A 26,721-nucleotide genomic window follows, 5' to 3' on the forward strand; every position below is an offset into this window, starting at 1 on the left:
TCACAAAAAGGAAAAACAAGCATATTTGATGTATAAGCAATTTGCAGGGGTGGATCTAAAATAACATGCATTGCAAGTTAAACACTGAAATTTAACTATCAAGAAACGCCTCCCGGGACAACTGTGATCAGTCTATGAGTTGGCTGGTTAATCAATGCACCTTCTCCTGTGTGTATTCAGAGACGTAGAGAGTGTGTCCATGTTCGTCCAGCTCCTCAGACCAGCCTCTAGGGGGCGACCCGTACTGGCTGTCAGACTGACTTGAGTGGGTGCTGTGACAGTTTTCCTCTGAGGACAGCGGCTGTAGAGGACAGAGACAAAGAGATGGAGGGCTTAATTACACAGGTTTTATGTGGTTCATTTCCCTCAAGTTCAGTCCACTTAAACTTCTCCTTTGCTTAATTTCACAGACAAATATTTGACTTTTTCTACACTACATCTAGTAACTACTAGCTACTAAGAGCGAGCAGCTTGTTAGCACCAACATTATGACAAAGACAGGAAACAGCTAGCCTGGCTCTGTCAAAATGTTGTTTTTATGCTTCAGTTTTTGTGCATACAGTATAATGTGTTAATTAGGGAGCTTGAGAGATGCTGGAAGGCACATTATTTTACTTTTGGATAGACTAGCCGTTTCTTCCCGTTTCCAGTCTTGCGAAGCTGCTAACCAGCTGCTTGGCTTTAGCTTCATATTGATACCGTAAAGAAATTAACGAGATATCAATCTTCTTATCTAACTCAAACTCAAGAAAGCAAACAGGAATATTTTCCAAAATGTCAACATATTCCCTTGAAAATAGTTCCACCTTACACAAAGACGAATCCGTTAGGCTACTAATGATTTATAACCATTTATTACTGAAGAACTTGTATATTTGATAAATTGGTGAATCAGTTGGTCTGTGACAATAAATGTTCTTTTACAAATCCTCACATTTGAGAGGCTGGAACCAGCATAGAAGATGATTAAATATACAAATATTTGTTGATTGGCTCATCAATTCAGCACCGACTATATTCCAATGATACAATATATATATATATATTTTTTTTTATTACTGTATATTATTAGCCATGCTTACGCTCCCTAAAACAATAATGCAGTAAACCAAACCTCCACATGGGGGCAGTGTTGGATAGTTAGGCAGAAAACTACAACCTGACAGGAAACCATGACTTCCCCATATCAAAGCCACTCTTGTTTCCCTACCTTCAGTAACCACTACATCATTTTCAAAGTCTTTTGAGGTTGACCACACCTTCACCACAGCCTGTTTATTTTAGACCGACTGCCAAAGAGTCCATATAGAGACTGTGTATGTCCTCCACAACTAGTGGTGTGAGCTTGAGACTAAATACCTGCCGTCTGTGTCTCATATGATCACACCTGCTGTTGTGTTTCGTGTGGGTCTAAAAGGAGTGATTTTGTTGCAGTTGTGTGTATATGTCATGCTACCCAATTAAAAGCTATTAAACAGAAGTCACAGTCTCACAATTAAACAACTTTTTACAGTGAATATACCATGCAAGATAAAGAAATGGCTGAAGAATCCCTCACCTCGCTCTCCGCTGTGCCCTGGCTATCTCCTCGGATACTGCTGGAGCTGCCGCTGGTGTCCCTGGTGCGCGGTGGCTTCCAGGTCCGCTCTCCCGTGGCGCGGTTGTAGTAGAAATGCCTGCCGCTCAGGTCTTTGTGGGTTTCCCAGTCACCCAGGATGTGGAGGGGGGAGCTGGAGGGGACAGGCGGCAGGCTGGACTGAGAGATCTTCAGCTCCTGGAGGTTGGTGTAGACCGGCGAGTCGGACCGGCCCTGACCTGTAGGTGACGTTGTCTGGAGGAGGACAAAAGAGAGAGGAAGTCAGATTACAACTCTTCAGGGTTCTAACATTCTACATTTTCCTGTGTCCTGATTTCCCCCTGAAATTCAATGATATTCCAGGAATTCGATAACCAGAAGCAGACCTGAAATCCCTCCAGGATCTGCCCGATTTGAGTAGCTGTAGGAATGTTAGTCCTGTCCAGCACAGAAACAAACAGCTAACACGTCCTGGACTGGACTATGGAATGTAACAAGCCGAGCTGTGTGTTTGGCAGTTAAAATCACAAACATGCACATTGAGCTGCAAAAACAAACAGACCTGCTGTACATAAACCCAACTTCTCTTTCTAAAAACATGAAGGTGAGACAGTGAGTTATGAGCGTCTGACAGTCTGCACGGCAGGATGCAGCTGCTGATCAAATCACACGCCACATGTGGCTTACAGATGCTTTAAAAACCATATCAGTCCGATTCCAATCAAGTTCTCAAAACTGATAAGATTAATGAAAATGTGGCGGTGCTGCTTGTATAATAAGCATGCCAGCTTTACGCATATAGAACTTTTCAAAAATAGAAGTTACAAAAGTGATTTACAGGAAGAAGAAAAGAGAAACGGGGAGATTTCAAATCCACCATATAAAATCGGGACAATCAACCAATGAAGAGCTAAAACTGGACTGATGTACAATCTACACCTCGCTTTTCTTAAGGCCTTTCTGCAGCGCTAGAGCAGATGTACAGAGGCATAGGATCAAGGTGTGAGAGGGGATTCAGATTGAAACCAGTCCAGTGCTAAAACAGTACAGGAGGCTGCTTTGAGCGGTGACACAATGAAATATGATCCAGGAAGTCAGAGTTACAGATAATGTGTTTAAAGGCTTGTCAGACGGCAAAACACTGCACAACACTGTATAATTACTGTATAATCCGATGAATGGAGGAAGAGGCTGCGTTTCACCCGGGGCTACTGAATGCAGCTTTACAGTCGGGGAGGCATGACATAATAAAACCATGGATTCTCCAAATCTTCAACCTGAACGAAGGGTTTAATATTTGGAAACGCAGGACTGAAATCTTGGAATGACAAGTCCTCTCTAATAACTAGACAGATGGGAAAATAATTGTGGTTAAATGCGTTTATTCCCCTGACATGCTGATAGAGACCTATAACCAGTGAGCAGAAAAGGAGATTCAGTATTTTTGACAGGATACACATTGCAGGGATTAAACCCGTCACTTTTTTTTGTGTGACAGGGCAAGCAATCTTCTTATGAACCGCGCTGCCATAAATAATGCTTCACAATGGCTGGTTAGAATAAAGAAGATAGAAGCGGGGGGGGGGAAACAAGCAGAATATGCATAAAGCGCAGCAAAGACGAGTTAGGAGGAAGTGGGAGGGTGGAGAAGCCTACCTCTTGAGACTGGTGTCAAAATTAGACTACTAAAGAAGAGGGTTAGTAATTATTCAACGGCACACTTTGTGTTGAGACCATGTATCAAAATGTTAAACCACGTTATAACTTCATGGGGGTTGTTATGAATATACTCTAGTCCCTTAACAACACTTAGACGCTCAACTCGATAAACTTAATCACAATTGTGGCCCCACAGTGTCAGTGCAGAGACACTTCAAAGTGCTCTTTGAACACTTGGCAGCATCCGAAGGTCACTCCACCAAAAGCCAAAAGAGCTATGTTACCATGGCTACAGCTCAGAGCATTTCACTTTGTTCTTTCTTTCTCTTTCTAGAAAAATATTTGGGTTTTTTTTTTTTGAGAGGAGCTGAGTCTCTGAGGCTGATGAAAGCTTTTTGTGTCTCTGGAGGAGATCCAGCACCAAACATTCTGTAAAACACGGAGCGGATAAACGAAAGAAAGTGTCCATCAGAGGCCGTGCCAGCGCCACACCTCTCCCCTCCGTTTGTCACAGGTGAGGAATGTGGGGGGAGACGCACTTCAGTCAGAGGATTTGTACTCTTCTCAGGACACAGATGGGACTTCCTGCTGGTCTTGGAATAACAGGAACATTTTTCACAGATATTATTATTTAATATCCTGCACATATGCGGGAGAAGAGGAAAAGGATTCGGCGGTGTCCTGCTGTTTCTCACTTTCAGTCCAACAAACAGCAAGTACTCGAGCATGGAGGCAAACCGCTGAGAGATGATGGTTTGGCTGAACTCGGGTTCAGACTCATCAGTTACTACCAGAATGGAGACCGTGTGCTGCAGCTCTAATTGGGTTTTTTAAAAAGGGGAATAATGTGGAGAACATCAAATCTAAATGCAGATGACCGAGTGTGAGGCCGGGGTCAGATCCATTTAGATTCCACTCAGGCCAGGCTAACCAAACTGCATCTGCTAGAGAAGAAATTAACAAGCTTCAACGTACACTTTGATAGAAGTTAAACCAAAACAGTTTCCTGACGTCTCCACTTTCTTTCAGACAGTAATTTAACAATCATTTATTGGACAGAGTGGAGTGTGCACATATAACTGTGCAGAGGAACGCAGGCACACTGTCTACATGCATACTGCACATGTCACACTCATTTAACCTCATATTATTCATGCTGCCTTTACAGGGAATATGTCTTGAACTGTACTTAACAGAGGTTGTTTAAGTATTTAGTATTGCACCATCATAAAGTTAGGAGATGGCATGTGTGAGACAGGTTTTTAAAAAAGAATGGTCAAAACTGAAATAGCAGACGCTGAGCTATCTTGACTTTTATAGATCAAGCTCAGTATGGTTTTTCCATTATGGTCCCTGGGGTTATTTTCACAGACTTGACAACGCTTCCTCCGCAGCCACAATTTCCACATGCTGAGTTGAACTCTCTGAATCAGATAAATTACTAAAACTTAATTTTTTGAAAAAAAAGAATCCTATAATGATATAAATAAATAAACTATTTGTGTTCGTGTCAGGTGGTGAGTAACACTGGCTGTAACCATATATTGTGTGTGTTTACATGAAAACAGAGGGTACCTTTCATTAGACAGGTCATTTAGAATCGGCCCAATTTGGATAAAAGGTCAAGTCTCAGTTTAATGTCAAGACTTCTGCAATAAACACAAAACAGAATCAGTATTTTTTGAGGGTTCTTTAAACTTGGTTATTAAAGAATTGTGAGCAAAATATATTCTGAGCAACAACAGTTGAAAACAAAATTGGCAAGGCTCTTTGGTTGCCAAACTATATTTTGCTAAATTATTTCCAACATTAACAATTAAAAAATACACAAAAATAAACAAAAACTTAGACAAAATATATCAATCAGACACTACTAAAAAATTTAAATAAATAGACTACTAACCGCTAATTTGCAACAAACTCAAAATAGAAGTGAGAAGAGACATTGGGTGCCCTCTTTTGCAAAAATGGACAGTTCTGTTTCAGTTTCTTTTTTTTCTTCTTTTTTTTTTTAAACGCCTTATGCAATGTGCACCATATGCTGAGAGAGAAGTCCAACACATGCCTGGAATAGCAGAGGACAGCAAAGGTACATTTCTACAGTTAATGTTTAATTGAACTCAACATCAAGAGATTTTACTGGCAGACTGCAGTCGGTTAGAATCTGCTACTTTCAGACAGGCAAACTTTTGTTAGGACCTTATTAATGCTATCTGGAATTCAATTTAACAGTTTAAACAGAACAAAGCTGGCGATGCCTGCCAGTGTCTGATGGAAAGTTCTCAAACTAGAAAATGAACACCAGGAAATTAATTGTTACGGGACATGAAATCCATCTGATGGAAAAGCAGACAGCCCCTGTTCTATATTAATCTAAGAGTGGACACAGTGCAAAGACACCTGCCATGGTAATAACATCACATTTTTTAGACAAACAAAGGTACTATCTATCTGTTGTGTCACCTTGTATCCAGTGCCGCACACAAACACCTCGTCATCATCCTCCCCGGCTCTCCTGTAACCTCTGAAAGTACTGAATGCACGACGCATGGCGGCCATCAAATGTGACAGGACACACGCTGACCCCTGTGGCTTCACCTCCCTCCAACACACACAAGCTCCATTTTGTCTCTCCGTCCGTGTGGCTGTGCAACAGTCCAGCTGAAGGTAGGAGGGAATTTGAGACTGACAGACAGAGGCGAAGGGGAACACTATCTCTCTACCTCGCAAACACGCAGCGCAGCACACAAACTCATCTGACAACAGGAAATGGCACTGAAAAAGGCAGAGCTTCCTCTACCAGAGCATGCTTCTGTGTGTTTGAGTTAAACTGGGCACTGACAAACAGGGTCAGTTCGGAGGGGCCACTCACTACTGTGCAGTGGCTCCGTCCTGCTCTCATGTTTCACTAATGAGTGCTAGGAAGAAGATCGGTTGCACTACAGTGCATTAGCAAAGTTGTTGCCTAGTTTGAGAGGCAAATAATAGATTGAGATGTAGCAGACACACAATCCAGGGCTGAGATGGAGAAGTGATGAGGCATATTAGTATAAATCATATTATAAAAAGGAGCATGCTTGTCCCTATTATCAGCTTCACAATGTCCTTAAATATTTTTGCAATACCAGCAGATACAGGTGTATCTGTGATGAGATAAAAACAGGCCGATGATAGATATTTTCAGCTCATGCACTACAACAATGAAAAACTCAACTTTTACATATTGATATCTGTGGTCGGTGGAGCAGAATCCTTCCCACAATGCACTGGCACACTCAATGTCTGCCTTATTGTGAATCACTCCTCACTGTTATTCGCATAGGCAGATTCCTGGCTATTTTGAAGTACATGACATGTGGCAAAGAGCTGGGAGGCAGGGGACCGAGACCCGGGGTCTCTGACAGGTAATTAAAACATTTTAAAAGGACCTGAAAGGGCGGGGGGGGGGGATCGGGGGGAGAGAGGTGTATACGAGGGATGGATGAAGTGAGAGATAGAGGGCAGGAGAGAGAGATGTGCTGTTGCATGCAGAACAGTCTTCGCAGCAGCAGCAGCAGCCTGTCTGCATGGACGTGATAAATGAGTTTCAGACTACATGCCAATACAGTGTGGAATCTGCATTAAAATGAATTATGCAGCCTGGAGTGTGTGTAGGCACACCCAACATGGGAATGTGTGATTAATTCTACTCAGGGGTCTAATTGAGTATGAAGGGAGAAGGGAACAGACGCAAAAGCAAAAGGAACTGATGAGAATTGGCTTGCTAATGGAGATTATGCTCTGCTGTGTGGAACACAGCTTACTGTAGCCTTTGTATTTATAACCATGTTGGGACTACTACTCTGTGTCTCCCCTTTCCTCCCCCTCCTCCAGTCTATCCAGCCTCCTGCCCCACTGTGCCTGTACAATCACTAGAAAATGCCGGTGACTCGCATCATAAATTATTCTGTGTGTGAAGAAGCACAGGTCGGGGTGAGGGCAGCAAGGATGCGGGGCTGCAGTTGCACCATGCCTCCACTAGGTGTCTCTCTCGGGTTGAGAGGGAGGATGGTGAGCAGGGGCGCAGGCTAGTGGGTGGGAGTCTCCATCAATTGCATCTAGCGTGAGGGGGAGGGCTTTCTCTCCGTGCACACATGGCAACCCATTCTGCAGCATCTCCACATGCTGCACTGAGACATTAGTAGTATCTTTGCAGCAGTACGCACAGAGCTGGACGCTTCATTTTTTTCGGACACAGTCAGTCATCATGCTGCAGCTGATTCAGAATCAGCCACTTATTCACAACGCTGCAGCTGCTGCTGACAAAGAAAGTAAAACACATTACATCTCCCAACCTCACACTGGATTCTACTTTGTCACGGAATAGAGAATCTTAAAGCTTGAACTGTATATAAAATCACTGAATGGCTTAGCCCCAATATATATCTCTGACCTAATGATACAATACGAATCTGCTCCTCTTAAGGATTCAGTATGCGTGAAATTAACTAAGTCGGACAATGTGTCATCTGACCACATGTCAAGGAAATGGGCCCAATTGAAAGTAAAAGCTTGCCGTCTAAGCCTCCTCCTGGCTGCATACCACTGCCTCCCAGATCTCTATCCAAGAACTCTCGTCATGTCTTTCACTTGTCTTTGTAGTCTCTATGTGGTGAATTGTATTGTAATGAAAATAACAGCGTACACTTTTGGACAGACTCATGGCGTTGTGCACATGAAATGTAACAGAAGTAGTTGTGTGGAGAATAAATAAAAAAAGCTTGAGAGAAGTTCAAACTTCAATGATACTTCAATACCCGGCATAAGTGGGAATGATTTTATGGATTTTCTTTTTTTTTGAAATTCTTGGAGGCAGCCCCCTTTCACAATTCTTATGTCACATTTCAGATAGTCAATGTGACAAACAAGAACTCGCTGTTCCTATAGGACAGTGCCAGCGAAAGATTGGTGAAGGTCTATTAAATAAAGCTAGCCAGCAGGTAGATATATTATTGATTGCAGATCTTAAGAAAAAAGAAAAAGAAAAAAAAGTGTTAAATTAATTAAATAAAGATTTTTGGACAACACATTTTAAAACTCAATTATCATATTGGTATAGTCTTAAAGATCCAGCATCATTCTGGCTATGGATACTATGAATCACACATGGAACAAATGACCATAAATTGTAAATTGCGCCCAAGCTCTGACTAACTATAAAAGCATTTACTTTTAAAGCATTTATTTAAAATGTTTGAGGCAACTGTATATTGATTTAGGAGGCTGCAGTTAGTGGTGTGGTTAAATATATTACGTCATATTGAGGAGTTTCTAATATATTGTTGGTAAGTGTACCTAATAAACTCACAGCTACAGTGTATGTCTAGACTCCAAATGTCTACATATATTTAATTTTGCCTTCTCTTTAATATCCAATCAAATTATTTCTCATACATTTGTTTGACAGCTTCTCCGATTCAAATGTCTTGTGTCTTCTTTTTTGTTAAAATGTTTGACACTTAATACTCTGAAAATGCCTCAGTGCGAGTTGTGCTAAATATATTTCTTCTCAAATACAAGTGGAAGCATTTGTCAGACCTGAACACACAAATCTATCTAATAATGTGACCACATTTCATAATAAGGCTGCAGACACAATCTTTTTTTATTTTTAAATAGAATACATATTGAGTTGGCAGTATCACAGCAGTAATGCTAAAATAATGATGCCGTTTTCAATTTAAGAACAGGGCTTCCATCTTCCGTCACAGATGCATCAATGTCACACCTCAGAGCGCGTGTGCATTTGCCCTAACTACGTTACATAATGTGATTGTGTAATCTAATTAGATGAAAGCAGGTTAAAGGAAGTGTGCTGGGGGGCCGAGACGGGGAGAGGTGGCATGGTGACTGACGAAGCTGCATCTGTGGCCATGGCGATACGCACGCAGCCAATCCCCGCAGAGGAGTGTTTGAAGATGGACCGCGGGGTTAGAGGGGAGGGTGGGGAAGCGCACCACCTTCGAGCTAATGCATCAATACGCTCTCGCTGCTCCCTCTGTTCTTTTATCCTCTCATCCTATTCCGCTGACCTCCTCTCAACTCCATCATGACAGCAAACACTCTCTGCCATTTCCCTCCGCTGCATCCTACGATAATAATGCACCAAACCTTTGGCCATTCTCTCTTGCTGCCACCTCCCAGGCTCAGCCAACGCCCCAGTGCACCCCCCCCACCCTCTGCTCCAGGAGGTATGATGCTGATCATGATGGTTGTGTCCACATGACCAGATTAACCCACATTTCCACCTTGCTGGGTGTCAGACCACATTCGCCCACTCCCCGTCACATTTATGGCATTTCACAATGCCAAACCCCCGCCCCCTCCCCATCACAAGCAGACACTGACACGGAAATGTACGATGAACACATGCTTACAATCTCACACACACCTCACTTAGCAACCAGTCCCAGCCTCGTACTGTACTTCAGAGACGCATGGTGTTTAAAAAAGGGCCGGTTTTCAGCTTGGGAAAAAAAGATTTGGGTATAAAGAAAAATGTTAATAGAATTCGACTCCACTCACAAATGCAGCTCACGCATGCACGTGTCAGCAAAACACGGCGAGGGTTTGTGAGTGAAAGCACACAAAAAAAAATCTGAGAAACCCTGATATGAATGAGAGTCAGCATTTTTTTTTCTCGTCAGGATGACGACAGCTACTTTAATCTCATGGATCAGAGGATTCAGTGAGGCTCACAACCTGACAGAGAAGCGAGCAATTAACCTTATGGTCTTGAGCTGATAGGGCTCTGCTAAAATGTCAGTTTGTGTCTGCGGAAATACAACCTGCCTCTGATAAACCTCTAGTAGCTCGGCGGAGAATAACTCGTCTAATAGGCACTGCTGCTGCTTGGATACTGCAGACAAAGACGCTTCAAGGATGCAGAAGGGCACTTTACTAGATTAGAGCAACACAATGGTTTAATCATGTTGAAAACAAGCTGCAATTGACAGCTCATCTGGAACTTTTGTTGTTAAAATTATCTGTTTTACATAAGTTCAGATACCTCTTCAAACTCAAACTTCAAACTCATGAAAACATCTCTGCTGTTTTCATGTGTTCTGTGTGAGTAACAGAAGGAGTTTACTAAGCCGAGCACTGCCTCTCCAATCACATTTTCCTCTTGAAATGTTAATGAGCAAGAGAGAGGGATGATTTTGAGGATGGGGGAAGCCTGCAGTCTCATGTGCCTGTGGGGAGACGCTGTCATTGGCCAAAAACCAGTCTGTCGTACTGGGCCGCAGATTCTGCAGTACGAGTGTGCCAGTAAGTGAGCTTAACTAGAGCGAGGGAATCAAACAATTCATATCTGGGACAACACGCCCATGGTTATTTCATAGGCACCCAATGGATCACAGGGTTTGGTTTCTATTTGGGGCTAAACTCGAGTCGGAGCATGAAAGCAAACACAGATGAGCCAGAATCAACCAGACATTTCTTTTTTAGTCCAGTTACTCTTTAAAATCATGTGGAGACATTCCTGCAGTTGTGCATCTCAAATATATATCACCAGGCCCGGCCAGCACAGAAGCTGTTGGGAGTTTTATTTGCGTGAAGATGCACACTTGCAAGACAGGATCAGAGACCCATGTTTTTGCATATATGCTGCTTAGCGTCAGCGGTATCATGATATGATTTGTGTAACAAGCAGCTTAGAGGCGCCGCCACCTGTGTCCCTGGGCGTGCTTTGTCTCAGCATCTCAGTGTCCTCTGGTGTGTGCTTCTTACCTTTCTCGGTAAAGTCACCAGATCAGTTCAGCCTGGGCACACACAGTCTGGTCACAGCACAAAGTGGAACAGAAAACTGACCCTGGAAAATTATTTGGTTCTTGAAGCTTAGTGATGTAGTGACTGTACTCCCTAGCTGGCTGGACTAGCACTAGACTCACAATAGCTTTTGGGGCTTCTCTCGATTTGCTCTCTACTCTTCTGTTTACCTTCCCTCCTGGTATGTCAACTATTGTACATCTTTTGGAGCAATAATTTAAATGCTGGTGTGACCACAAGGCCTTTCATCTGAGAAACACAGAGGGAAAAGGAGTGTGTGGGTGAGAGGGTGAAAGAGAGACAAAGAGACTGCATGTGCACGCCATGCAGAGACTCCTACGTTTCTCTCCTCGGGGGGGGGGGGGGGGGTCAAAGGCCACGCAGCAGGAGAGACTCCCAGACCCCCAGCCGTCTGTCCAGTCCGGGTACTGCACTCCCACCCCTCCTCCGCACGACCTTTTCTTTTTTTTCTTCATTTTATGGCAATCCTTGACACGGATACAGCACTTCTCTAAAAGCTTCACAACAGCGTCTGTGCTCTACGATCAAAGTGTGGGACACTCTAGCCATACTCATGGGATGACAGAGCAGCGCTGCAATCTGTTACTCATACAACCATCCAATAAAAAAGAAGAACAGGATGTGATGGATTCTGCGCACACTCCTGAGAGAGAAGACAGAAAGGGAAGGGGATGGATAAATGAATTCTGGCTACAGAAGTCAAACGACCTGCCAGCACCCTGACAGCTTCAATTTGTTCTGTTTAGTCGCCAACAGGTTGGGGAGGAAAAAATATCGACCACTGGAGGAAAATTCAATTTCTTTAATAGAACCGGCATTGCCAAATCTCTCTGTTATTACTCATTTTGAGTGTTTTTTTGCCAAACAAAGAGTCTCTGTTTTCAAACTAACTGCCCATGTGTTTTCTCCCACTGAAGGGAAAAAACAAACAGAAGGTCCGCGAGTGCCGAGTGCCACCACTACACATTGGATTCGGACATTTTGGAACATTAAAACTTGGTTAATTAGTGTCAATGCAGACTTTATTTCAAGGTCCGTTTTTCTGTGATAACTACAGCAATATCATGTCCAGGATATAAAAAGAGCAACACGCGGGCTACACATAAGACATTTACAGCTGGTGTCTGATCCATACACCCCTGGCTTGGCTATTAACAGAACATTGTGCCATTGTATTTTAAGAACTATTTTGCTTCCAGAATTATACATTTCTCGCCATTTCTTGGTGGCAGGGAGCACAAGGCTGAACCAGAGACTTAGCAGCATTCCTGTGTGGCTGACAGCTGACAGCTAAGCTCTCAGTTAATGACTAATCCTGCCCTCACGCCTCCTGCGTGAGTGGTTCAAGCTAATTACACTAGCACCCTTCCATAAGTGCTGAATGGCTGGTCGGAGGGGTGTGGTGGACGTAAGAGCAGTGTGGACCTGTACACAGTGGGGGGCCCCTCGAAGTACAGCTTAAATGTTACCGATTCATTATCAGAAAATTCATTTGCAACTATTTTAATAATCATTAAAGGAGTAAAAAGTCCAAATATTTGATGGTTCTAGCATCTCAAAATGTGAGGACTTTCTGTATTTCCTTGTTTTACATTAAAGTAAGTATTTTGGGGGGTTTTGGACTGTTGGTTAGACAAAACAAGCAATCTAAAGCAGGGATGTTGACCCACAGGTGGTCATTTGAGTGGGTCCCTAATAAAAATGTGTTTGTTTTTCTTTTCTTTTTTTACAAATTGTAGTGTTAAACTCTTGTTTGAAATTATATGGTTATAATTATGGCTATATTCATGCATGTTGAAAATGTATCTGAATATTAAACAAATAAAATCCCAAATCTGAAAACTTTATTTACAAAACATTACACAAATCAAATGTGATAGGCCTATAATAAGAAAATGAATCAGAAATTATGTGAAACATTTACCACAAACATCAAACTAAGACTGGAGTAAAAAGCTGTCTTCTGAAAGTCTGCTGATAAAATTAAATGACACAAATATTTTGCAGCATGGGCAGTTAGTTTTCATTCATTTAAAATGGTTTTGGTTCTTTTTAATCTTCTTGTGGGCATTTTATGCCTTAAATAGATCCGCGACTTCAGAGAGACGACGGGAATGAACAGAGAGAGAGATGCAACAAAGGCACTAAGCCAAACTCCAACTCACACTTGACTTTTTTGTAAAAGCCCTATAATGTGGAATTACCTAAGGTATGCAGGAATCAAATCAAATCAAATGTATTTGTATAGCCCAATATCACAAATTATACATTTGTCTCAGTGTGCTTTACAGACTGTACAGGTTACGACACTCTCTGTCCTTAGACCCTCGCATCGCACAAGGAAAAACTTCCTAAAAGAAACCCCATAATTAAAGGGGGAAAAATGGAAGAAACCTCAGAGAGAGCAACTGAGGATGGAGAAGAAGCAGCACATCAACCACAGGGTCAACGTTACACTAGGGCTAGTTTAGATAAAGTCATCCAAAAGCAGACATGTTTCCACTTGAATGATATCAGGGTCTGGTATGGAGAGGTATCAGCTTTCACACCATACAGAACAGAGTGTCACATGATCTTTACCAGAAGCCTACAAGGGTCAACCCACATGCAGTATTTTTGATTGTTCCTAATTTAGTGTGAAAGCCCATTAGCTCCCCATATCAGTTCCGAGCATCAGTGGAGACAGGCCTCCATGCACTGTCACTTGGCAGTCTCGGTCCTGCCAAGTGACACTTTAAAAGAATGAAGTCTCAAGCTGAAAACAAAAATGTATTTAGTTTAATATAACTCGACACTGGCTGCAATACATCTTATTGTGCCTAACTAAATACACTACCAGGCAGCGCTAACTAGATGATAAAAGCACATAATCACTTTGAGACAGCTCTATACTTTGCTCTCCCTCTCTGTCTTTAGCTGTGGTCTGGAAGGCAGCTGGCTGTGGTTTGTTGTAGGTTATTAATATTCACTTGAATCTTCCTGCTAATCTGCTCTGTTTATGTGGAAACAGATAGAAATACTCCAAGGGTTTCTTAGAGCTGGAGGAGTCCAGGAAGTAGCGGGGATCACTGATTTCCCTCTCCTCCACCACAGAATATCCTTTTAAAACCTCAAAAACGCTCTATATTAAAATAGAAGGGAGATTACCAAACATTAAAATCATCTTTGAATACAGTAAAGATTGTTCCAAATTGAAAATGAACAATAAAAAAAGGGAAGGCTCAGGGATAGAAAATACATGACCAAAAGTAAATGGACACCCGAACATTACAGCCATGGTGAGGAGGATAGTTCAACAGGTCATTTGAAAAACATGGGTATTAATCTGCTGCTCTACTTTTCTTTTAGAATTTGGAACCTGGCTGGAGGGATTTGAACCCATTCAGCCACAAGAGTATGTTGGGAGAAAACAGAGGGAAACATTTATTTAGGGATATCGCTTTGTGTTGATTAGAGCTGTAGCGATTTGTCGAGTCGTCGATGGACGCTTTGAGCAATATAAAAATAAATTCTCTGGTTGCAGCTTCTTTGATTTGATTATTTGCCAGTTTCCTTAGTCTTCTACAATTGAATAGACTGTTGATAAAACAAGACATTTCAAGATGTCCCCTTTTACATTTATAACAATTGTCTGATATTTTATGGACAAAACAATTGATCAAGAAAATAATTGGCTGATTTATAGATATTGAAAATAATAGTTGCAGCCCTAGTCATGTAGAGCCAAATCTAAACTGCAAGTATCATTGCATGCTGTAGCAGTAAGACTTCCCTTCATGCTGTTCACATACTTATGGCCACATGGTGTACATTTGTATATTATGCATTAAATAACTATTTTCCAGTTAACTGGTGAATTATATTCCACATATTGGTCCAACCAGTACAACCCCACTTCAAGTTCTCTAACTGCTGACTGTCATTTATTTACATAGTCCTGTTTATTGTGTTAATATGAGAATGTGTACCAGTATGCGTCTTCACGTGCATCTCCAAGTGTGTTTTCATTTCTACTGAATCTGACCAGCGCATGAACGAGAGGCTACGTTCACTCTACAGCACAACAAAGCTAGAACATTGACACTCCAGCACATTTTGTCCTCAAGCCCAGTAAGTGAAGTCTCTGTTGTCTTGAAACATCAATGACACTTCCAAGACACAGACACAGACACAGACACACACACACACACACACCTCATCGTGTAAAAGGAAAAATATCCCTTAAACTGGGAACAAAGAGCCCTCAGTACTTTGTTTTAGTGGATTAGGTTTCAGAAGAAGCAGATTACATACAGTGGTCAAACTTGTGTTGGACCAGGGAACTAATGACGGCTCTAAACATGTTGCCAATATTATTAAATCTCTTGCAGTGAGAGTATGCATCAACTTCTGCAGCAACTTCAATTTAGTCACATTGTGAATCCAGAGCAGCTGCGAAGAAAATAACAGGATGTGTAATGCTCATCCACTGCCAGAACAATTACATGCCATGCTAAACTGTAAACCTATGTTGGAATTTCAATCTGGTATCAGTTTCTGTTAAAGATGAAAAGACCAATAAATCAATGATGAATTAAACATGGGGTGTTATAGTTTATTGATGCCACGAAAGTTACGATGTTTCCTTCCTCTATCCTCATCTCAGGATCCAGAAACTTTCCCACTGCAGACACATCAGCACCTCAAGCTGGGACATTTACAAAAACAGATCAAGTTACTGTCTTCACCGAGAAAACGGCAAATATATGAAGAGTGGACTGCAGCAGCGCCGAGACATCAACATGTTGGATAACAGGGACAGTAACATTTCTTTCTTCACGGCTGATAACTATTTCACAGATTACAGAAGCCTACATAACTGCACATTGATGACATGTGGTCCTTTTATAGAGTAGTCTGTCAATCAGTTTGGAGACACTGAAGGAATAAATAGACTTGTATTGATCCACACTGAAGAAAGGTCTACCCTCTGCAGGGAGGTCAAGGTTCAGATTCCCTTTGAGGTATCACATAGTAAAGTCTACATTGTGTGGACAAATTGAAAAAGTGAAGCTTTACAATGGTGTGTATTGTTGCAAAGTGAAAAACATAAAAAAAGGACACCAAAAAAATACCAGGTCACCGAGGGTGATGCAGGTCACTCAATAGTTCACTCATTGCCGTTTTCACTGAAAACAAACCCGGATTTGTGTCATTATTTACCTGTTGCTGCACGTGTCCACGTTAAATTAAATCAGCTAGTCGTGGACTACGGCTGTGTCCGAAAACATTTTCATGATAAATGCATGATATTATAAGGAGCGTATTTTCCATTTCTCCTTTAGCACAATGCATGAATATAGTGCTTGATTAGTTACCATAGGTTGTACACTACTTTTCACAATGTAATGTGGAATACTTTGAGTTTATAGTGGTATAATAATTCTCACTATACATTCGCAGAGCACTACAAATTGGCAAAACTCACTGATATACAGTGTCCTCCAGAATTATTGGCACCCCTTTAGTAAAAATTAGCAAAACAAGCTGTAAAATGTATTTTACAGTTTATCGTTTTGGCCTTTCACTCAAGATATTCACACAAATCTGACCTTTTCCCTGAAGTAAAATTATTGAAAGAAATTCTTATTTTGACTTTAAATAAATATTTTTCTCCAAAACATGTGTGCCACATTTATTGGCACCCCTTCATTTAATATTTTGTGCAGCCTCCTTTTGCCAGGATTACAGCTCTGCGTCTTCTCCTGTAATGCCTGATGAGGTTGGTGAACACATGGCACCGGATCTGAGACCATTCTTCCACACAATCTCTCCAGATCCTTCAGATTCAGAGGTTGACGCTTGTGGACTCTCCTCTTCAGCTCATCCCACACATTTTCTATAGGATTTAGGTCCGGGGACTGTGATGGCCATGGCAAAACCTTTATTCTGTGGTCAGTAAACCATTGTTGTGTAGATTTTAGCTTCCGGGCAGAGGCTGTTAAGTTTTCATTTAATATCTGCTGGTATTTGATAGAATGCATGATACCATGTATCCTAACAAGATGTCCAGGGCCTTTGGAAGAAAAACAGCCCCACAACATCTAAGATCCACCACCATACTTCACAGTGGGTATGAGGTGCTTCTCTGTATGGCTATCTTTCTGTCTACGCTAAACCCACCTTTGACGTTTGTTGCCACAAGCTCTATTTTGGTCTCATCTGACCATATAACCCTGTCCCAAACAAAGTCCCAGTAACGTTTGGGAAACTGTATGCGCTTTACTTTGTTGTTAATTGACAGCAATGGCTTTTTTCTGGCAACCCTCCCAATAAACTTGTGGTGATGTAGGTGGCGTCTGATTGTCGTTTGAGACTTTCTGACCCCAAGACTCAACTAACCTCTGCAATTCTCCAGCTGTGATACTTGGAGATTCTTTTGCCAGTGGAACCATCCTCCTCACGGTGTGTGGCGTCAATGTACACACACGTCCTCTTCCAGGCTGATTCTTAACATCTCCTGTTGCTTTAAACTTCTTAATTATTGCCCTGTAGTGGAAATGGGCATTTTCAACTGTTTCAAGATTTTCTTATATCCATTTCCTAATTTGTTCTCGGGTCGTTCCCATAGTGAAGAATGACAAAGAGAATGTTGGCCGGTGTCACCTCATATCAATACCCCAGTGAAACAGGAAGTCATGGTTGACCACTTAAGAGTTCCTAATCAAACAGGTGAACATAAAGATGTAAGATATGACTGGAAATATACTTCAGTTAGATTTTCATCATAGGATTTTCTAGGGATGCCAATAATTGTGGCACAGATGTTTTGGAGAAAAATATTTATTCAAAGTCAACATTTATTTTTTCTTTCAATAATTTTACTTCAGTGAAAAGGTAAGGTTTTTGTGAATATTTTGAACGAAAGGCCAAGATGATAAACAATAAAAGACATTTTACAGCCTGTTTTGCTCATTTTTACTAAAGGGGAGCCAATAATTCTGGAGGGCACTGTAGTTAGAAGTGAGTATTTCGGAACCCAGCCTACTAATCAGTAACTGAGGCAGCAACCCTCTGCGGTCTCATTAATTCATTTACAAGATGTTTTAAGGTGTTGACTACGGTCTCTGGTCAACAGGACATAAAGGGACGAATTAAATCGAACAGACTGGGGGTGTTGGGACTGCCATTTATCCATGCAGCTGGCACTTTTGGATGTGTGTGTTACACAGTACAGTATTGTGCAAGACAATACAGTCATGGTTTGCTGTAGTGGTGGGAATCACAGGGAACCTCGTACTACAGCACTTCACAATACACTGCCCACAGTCATTAAGGTGGCTTACACCTTTCTCATGCTATAAATGTTGACTTGCTAAAACACAAGTGTAGCTCGTTCCATGAGTTATGACAGTTCCAAGGTGCTCTTATGCCTTTTACAGCAGACATTTAGATAGTAGGAAGAACATAGGTGTTACTAATAAAATGAAGGATGGGTCTGATCTATACAAGTGTCCCAGTAAGTGTCCCAGTAAGTGTCCCAGTAAGTGTCCCAGCATGCACAGCAGATATTTTTGACATGTCATAGCAGATATATTCAAGAACATTAAATGGTGGGGGCATTCTAATTTTCCTGGTTTTTGTACATGCCGGCTCACTGGAATAGCTTACCGGGACACTTGATTGAACTGAGTCATAGTTAGTGTTATTAATTCCACCTGTGCTTTTTCTGCTATGACAAGTCAAAATGTCAGCTGTGTAAAAGGTCTCCTGGAACATGAGCCTGACACTGAAGCGGCTAAAGGGAATTCAGTCATCGTCAATCTTTTCTTTGTCATGTACGACAGAAAGCGTATTATGTTTTGGACTATTATTTCAGATTTTTTTTAAAGTAATGAAGATAACAATTTGTTTTAGTTGCAGTAAAATATCACGAGTATGCGTAATGTAATGTTGCCATATTGAGTGGAAAACACGACCCTGGCTTAACAGTTGTGGTTGTACATCAACACCCCTGTTGACACCACTGTGTGGCTCTCATACAAACATGAAGACACACCATTAGCATGCGTATTCCATAGAAAATGGTTAGCATGCATGATAATTACATAGCAGTCCAGGTGAGAGGATATTTAATTGTATTTTGGGTGAAGTGATCCTTTAAACTAGGCCCTGATTTATTTGTAATCCTGACGGGCATGACGGAGCACACCCAGGGGGCCTGGTGGCAGTTGCCTGAGGTCTATTGATGCGGTGCCACATGAAGTGCAGAGACAGCGCGGGACACAAGGGCTCTTGGTACAGAGGAAAACAATGGCCAGTCAGCCTTCAGTCAACGACAGCTGAGCAGCTGACAATGACATGAGGGGAGGGAGAGGTGGAGGGAGAGGTGGAGGGGGGGAAGAAAGCAATGGTGTTAAGAGTCACACAGGTTTGGAGGGAGGGTGCAGGCAGAAACACTGTGACACAGAAAGAAAGACAGATAGGAGCAATGGAGAATAACGAAGGCACAGTAGGTATACTTGACAGCTGTGGATACTATGGAGAGTGGGGGGTTGGAGAGAGGGGGTTAAGCCAACACGGCTTAAGTCTTCTCTCAGTCTTTACCGTCCTGTGAGGAGGACAGGTGTGTCAGGGCTGAGGAGAAAAGAGCCTTTGACTTATTCTTATGTCGAAGAAAAGCTTTTACCGCGAATACAATCACCGGTGTGCTCCGACATGAGCGAACACACGCAACCTCAAGGCACTGTCACATCTCACAATATTCGCTCTGTTCACAGACAGACTATCCTCGTCAGCGAGCCATTCATGTTGAACTGCATTTGCCCTGCAGTTAAGTGAAGGTCAGATCCTCTTTATACTCTCTCTGTGAACCAGTTATGGACTCCTTTTGATGCTGAAAGAGGACACTGAAAACAACCATCAACCTCTTCTCTCTTATGTAACCCAAAACCATAACAATAGACAGCCATGTTTTGCTAGTAGTCCTGAGGGCAATCCACGCCAATCCTTTTAAAATACACTATATACAACTAGCAGAAATAAACAAGAGTTCTTACAATGTGTGTGACCCTGGAGGGAAACTGAAATAGCAGTGAAGCAGCGTCATCTAAGTCCAAATGCGTTTTTAGATCCTTTACTTTAAGTAGGAAAACCACAAGGTCAAATGCAACATTAAGTAAAAGTACAGATGTGTTAGTAGCCATATGTGCTTGAGAATGAAAATAAAAGTAGTCATTAAGCCCAATGGCGTATTGGCTACTTCCAGAATGCTGTATTTATTTAATGGTGTAGCTGGTCAAGATGTTGCTCATTATAATCCATTTCTGAAGGGTTTCCGAGTGACGTCATTGTGCGTCGTGTGTAGTGAATGGGGTACAAAACAAACTAGAATGACAGGTAATGGTAAATTAACACCAGGAGTCATTGTTGTTCCTTGTGCATAAACCACAAAAGTAATGTGCGCAAAATCTCCCGTGTACAAAATGTAAAAACATTGTGATTTTTTTTTTTCTTCATTATCCACAATAACTTCTTCAAATGTTCTTCTTTTTTTTCTTCCGACAGTCCAACGTTCAGGTTACAATAATGTAAAACAGAGAAATGCAGCAAAGCTTCACAATGGAAGAGTGGGAACAAAATGATCAAAAAAGTTGGACTAATTTGCCGTCAATCAACTAATCGTTTCAGCTCTAAAATGCACAATTTAAGATAAGACGGCTCACACTGTTACTGTGCCATTATTACTATTAATGAATAGTGCAAAAGTGTGACAGGTTCTATGATGAATCACTACCTGCAAGAGCTAACGTTGTATAGTCCGCTTTCTCCCTTGAGATCCATGCGTCATGTTAGCTAGCTAAGCCAACAGGTGTCTATTAACATGACATTTAGAAAAGTTGTAAAAATGCACCAACAAGTACCACAGAAAAATGTATGTTTTATTTCTAAATAATAAAAATGTCACTACATAAGCTACCCCCTTGTTCTAAATGTTCCTAGCTCATTTCCACCACTGACAATAACCAAATAATAATCAAATGGAATGCACATGGTTTAATCAGAAACACAGTTTGTCAGTGAAGCAATGCTCTACTTTTCCCTCAGCCAAGTAGCCTAAACCTCAACACTGCAGGTCACATTCAATAAGCTTGATTTTGAACAGTGCAGAACGACAGCTACTCACAACGTAGTGTGGGGTCCTCAGGTATGAAAACATGGTCCAAAAAAGAATGGGGTGTCCAGTCGGGGCTTGGGTGTCCCGAGCAGGTATGTGGATGTGGCTACTGTAACAGCCTCACTGCACCAAGACTGTCGTCATACAGAAGAGAAGAGGCCTCAGCGGCCGATTAAGGGATCTTAAGATCTATTTAGGGCCCTGGTGCTCGCCTTAAATAGGAGCACTCATTAGCTGAATGACCTGAGCCTTTCAGAGACACATGGAGAGAAAAAGAGAGAGAGATGGAGGGAGGAAGAGTGGAAAAGACAATACAGAACAGATGAAGATGAAGATGCGGAAAGAAAGAAAGAGACAGAGTGGATTTCTTGACGGGAGGCCATGCTCAGCGTTCACCCAACAGGCCATAAAAGGTCAGGGTTCACGATCCTGGGGTCATAAAGTCTGTGGTTCACACGCTCCAGTCACAGCGACAGACGCTGCAGCGAAATGGGCACTGAAAACTGTTCTGAAGGTAACCCAGAAATAAGCCAAAAACAACTAATCTCAGCAATGTCTGAGCAACACAAAAACAGCTCAACAAAAGCCATGTGAAACCCAATTTTAAACAGCAAATAACACCCAAAAAGCTGCAATCATCAAATTGCACAAATCCACCGTGTTTTCTCTCCTTTGTCGAGGGTTGGAAGAAGATTATCGAGATTAGATTTTGGAGTTGTGGTAAATCTGACACCAGCTGTGTGTGAAAACAAAGTGATCACAGCTGATCCAGACACCCCTTTCACTGCTTCCTCCCAGTCTGTCAAAGGAAAGGTCAGCCAAAATGTATGAGGATGATGACAGATTAGTGCCATTATCTACCTCGTTAGTCGAGTGGCAGATTGGTGGGAGGAGTCGTCTGCCATGGGAACGTCACAATTCTGTTGTGATGAGCCAGGTAAGAAGACTCCGTGAGAGGATTTGTGCCCGTCACCCAAACACTACTGCAACAGAGACAAATGTATTCACTGTGCAGGATAAGAGGTAGTGTATAGACTAGTGCTGTATATCGATCATCAATACTTTTGGTGTACCAAAATAACATTATATATATATATATATATATATATATATATATATATATATATATATATATATATATATATATATATATAAAAAACAATGATGTACTGAACTTCTTATCAAAACTGAATCCCTAATTATAGCTTCAGGCTGCTTACAAGAGCTTGCAAATAATGAAATGATACAGTAGACAATTATGGATGAGTCATCCCTGTAAACAAAAAAATATATATAATTTCCATTTAAAATGGTGCCACGCCCACATGGGAACATACTTGTAATCATCATCTTGTCTGGACGCAGATGGCCTGGCTTTTATTAAGTACACCAGAACAAAAAACGAGACGATAAAGTCCACTTTAGTCAAGGCAGAGATTGTATTTCATAATGTCTGCGCATTAGTTTCTGCTGTATTTCTTCACAGAATGCCCATGGCAGAGACAAAGACAAGTGTGTCTGCGTGTGCTCAAACAGATGATGACTCATTACTGGTAAGAAGGGAGCAGGAGCGCCTCGGAGTCGCAGAGCACGCCGATGTTGGCGCATTGGGTATTAACCCCAGTGAATCAGGTTAATTGAAAATCAAACACACAGCACGGAGTACTTTTATCTCACAATGCCATTTCAGCTTTAGATAAAGTGACAAAATAAAGAAAAAGGATGGCAACCTCAGTCAGTGTGTATTTTACACTTGTGTTTGAACCATGCATATGTATTAGTGTGTTTGCTCTCATGTAGCCAATTTCTAATGCTCCAAATTTAATGATCTGCCTCTCCAGAATGTGACCCAGATAAGCTCCACCCAGCTGCCCTGGAGGTTCAAGAGGCACAATTGCACACATCTCTCCCTCTTTCCTCCTCTGCTGCCACACTGCAACATAACCCTTTAACCCTCTGCGGAGTGCTATAGGGCGCAAGAGATTTAAGAGCGCGCGTGTGTGTGTGCAGGCATGCACGGTAGCATGTGAAGACAGGCTGAAATATTCAGGCCACCCGTTGGTATCACACTCTGTATAACGCTGATTGAATCTGTGGTGGAATGGCGCACCGAGAGGCGGCGTGTACCACTTCAACAGGTGATAGCCACTCACAAGGGAAATGGAAACTTCCTCCCAGACGAAACCCTACAACTGGCCTACAAAACACAGGCAGACACAGGAAGTGGAGTGCTACAGCTTTAGGTGAACGAGTGGTTTCTTGACAGATGAGCCGGAAGGTGTTGAATATTTAACTATGATCTGAGCAAGCAACGTAGGTTCAAATATATGCCAGCAAACGCTAACTGAAAACGAGTAGTTGCTATGGATTTAGTGGTTGCCAAGTACAGCATCTTTCCATTAAAAAGACAACACAGGATCTGCAGGATGCCCAGGTTTAACTGATCACCATAATCCAAGAGCAGAAACAACAGAGTCCTTTTTAACATCAAGTGAGATTATGACAGAAAAGAGTTACAGCAATGGTGAAAGGGAGAGGGGTAATGGAGGGAGGAAAGGGGGGGAGATGTTGTTTTTGGGGGACAGCAGACAGTAAAAGCACATCTGGGCTGAACGAGACCGACAGCGGGTTGCCTCCCACCGAGGGGGCGTCTGCGTTCACAGCGCATCTAACATGAGGAAATTGAGTCACCTGAGCAGAGAGAGAGAGAGAACCAAATGCACTGCGGGTGGTTTGGACAACTCATTATATTCCTCTGCCTCAGGTACAGCACAGGAGGAGACTTCGAGGAATAACAAAACTGCATGTTTACAACAACACTGATTTTTGTTCTAAAAAAACAATCTAACAATAAAAACATATGGAGAATTTGCTAATTATTGCTGAAAGGGTCCTAGAAGAACAAATTAGGTGGATGGAATGCAGTTGGTGTCGCTACAGGGTATGCATTAATTAAAATGCCTGCTAGAAATACAGTGGTTTTAGAAAATAGGGTCAGAGCTGTTTTTTAGGATCAATGTTTCTGTCTACATTCCAATATCTAAATCTGAGTATTAAAAATAAGCTTACTATGAAACACTCCATCCTTCAAATTTTCTGAAACATTATAATACTTTTGTCCATCGATTATTCTACTACTATTGAAAAATTATCACCAGATAAATTGATAATGTAAATAAATTCTAACCCTAAATCCTGTATTTCATCGATTAGGCGAAAAAGCAATTTTCATATGGTTTCACAGCACTCAAGGCCACGTGTGTCTGAATTGCACATTCCTATTAGAGATCATTAGTTAAAGTCTGTGACCTTACTGGTAATGTCAGTTCATTGAAAGGAAGTCAATTAAATAGTCAATAGAACATTTTAGTCATGTATCGGGTAAGAATACCAAACATGTTTTTTTGGTATTCTCACTCATTAGAAACCGAATACGCTTGGTTATTTGGCTGTAAATAGACACTGCTTTGGGCTCTCATTACTTGTGAGGGGCTTCTGTCATTGTAGATGAATGACTAATAATGACGTGGTGACAGGGCCAAGAAACATGGGTAAGTGGGCTACTGAGCTACACACAATTAAAGGGCATATTTAAATCTTCAGCCTATCTACCCATTGGCCCACATACCATGACTCGGGTGTTTGAGAGTGTGTGTGTGTGTGTGTGCGTGTTGGGGGTGGACATGCAATGACAGAAAGGTGCATTGTGTCCCGTTCGTATGGGTCATGGGTCACTCAGCCCACTACCCAGAGACTTGCCAAGCCAGCCAGCTCTCCCCTCTCCGTGCCCCCATCCCTCTCTATATCCATCCAGAGAAAAGTTCCAGTAGCGGACCAGCCACTGTAAAGCCATTGTTGTGTAATGTAACTGTCAGAGAGAGGGCTGCCTTGTCATCTATATACTGCCCAGTCACATGCTAGGGGTCTTTAGAATAATGAACTGCATCATCAGCTGGCCAGTGGTCTGCATGTCACACAGAAAACATGACCACATACTGAGCCCTGGACTGCCTGATTTATGCATCAAAGTATTCTTTGCGATCTAGGTAAATAATCATGCTTCTCCAAAGTACCGTCACAGAACCAACTGTCCCATACAGCCACACTTTCCCAGGCTCTAATATATCCAAGCGAAGGGCCCTGTTCCCTTTCGTCCTCTGAGTGACCCATAAAAAGGGCATTGGTTGGTATTGATCGTCACAGAGCTGCTTCTGTGGAAAGCAATTCAATTTCCACTGGGCATGTCTTGCCACATTAGCGAGAATGGTGCTATTGTTTTGTCGAACCAGCGATGGCACGTAAAGGCAACTGTCCGCCAAATTGTCCTTGGCCCATTGAGAATGTGCGCAGGGCAGGGCAGGAACTGGGGCACTCGGTAACTTTGAGCCACGAGGTGGTCCTCTCCTGCTGAGTGATGCTGACAGGGATCTGGAGCAATGGGGCCGCTAGGTTGGGTGGGAGTAGCGAACAGGGTCAGTGGGTTTGCTTCAGAATAATTAGTTTCAAAGTCAGTCTTATTTATATAAACTACCATTACTGAGCTCAAAATCCTGTTATGTGTGCCGTTAACAATAAGCAGAACCTAATCAATTTGCTTTTTGGAGAACCGATGTGACCACTTCCAGATACTGGGTCAATTTTTGATGGATTTGGAAACAATGCCTACCTCTCTGATTTACGCCTCTGACTGGATTTTATTCAATAGCAAAAGAATCATGGGTATCGTAGAATTTATAGTCACAGCAATGTCAAACTGACTTAAAGAAATTGAAGTTTAAATAATTAAAATTGACATAAACCTATTAGTACCAGTAGGCCTACACTATCTTGGATTTGTGTGTTTCTATCTTGAGAAAACTTTAAATTTACAGTGGGGGAAATAACACTAATAAATTATGAATAAAATAAATTGCAGCTTTTACCTACATTGACCTCATCATTTATCAAGAAGCAACTGACCCTTATATTGTCTATTTTAACGTAGATCTCCCCTGTCCCCTTACTCTACTTTGATAAGGAATAACAATGGTTGGTTCATTTTTTTTTATTGAATTTAATTCCCTTTTAATTGTTAAAAATGTTAAGGATCTTTGTGTGAAGAAGCAGTTTTCTCTTTGGCATTACCTCAAACAGAGCCCAAAACTCAATGAGCACTGGAGCGGCTGCCTTCTGATTTGAATATGTCACCATGGTTGCAAACACTCACTCATTTCAGATCAATAATGGCTCAAGTGCCTGGGGATTGGCTGGCAGATCAACAACAAACCTCTCTACTGGCCACCAGGAGGGGGTCCTGGCCCGGGCCGCAGAGCAGCCACATAACCCCAAACTCTAAGAAAGACAGATTACTCGCTTTTCAATTAACACCAGGGACTTCGAGGTAGAGACATACGTAAGGAGAATGAATTAGGCAACAACAGAGATGCATTGAACTAAGCAGCGAATACCCTCTCAATCCCCCTAACACTCTTAGGTAATAAACAGTATGGCACACTTGGTT

At 41.9% G+C, this 26,721-nt stretch overlaps 1 protein-coding gene across 6 annotated transcripts in view; it reads right to left on the reverse strand.

Annotated features, from left to right (window-relative positions):
* arhgap12b (Rho GTPase activating protein 12b) overlaps positions 1-26,721 on the reverse strand; it is a 54,018-nt gene that overhangs the window by 11,880 nt on the left and 15,417 nt on the right. For 5 of the 6 annotated variants that reach the window (XM_029457634.1, XM_029457631.1, XM_029457633.1 and 2 more), the window contains exons 3-4: positions 1,559-1,831; positions 161-301 (exon numbers count right to left, since the gene is read on the reverse strand). In XM_029457634.1, coding sequence (XP_029313494.1) covers positions 161-301; positions 1,559-1,831 — 414 coding nt within the window. Of the gene's footprint in view, positions 1-160; positions 302-1,558; positions 1,832-5,698; positions 5,844-26,721 lie in introns of those variants that run through there. The other variant, XM_029457635.1, reaches the window with a different exon arrangement.

The sequence above is a fragment of the Cottoperca gobio genome, chromosome 20 (genome assembly GCF_900634415.1).
Source record: "Cottoperca gobio chromosome 20, fCotGob3.1, whole genome shotgun sequence".
Lineage (NCBI taxonomy): Eukaryota > Metazoa > Chordata > Actinopteri > Perciformes > Bovichtidae > Cottoperca > Cottoperca gobio.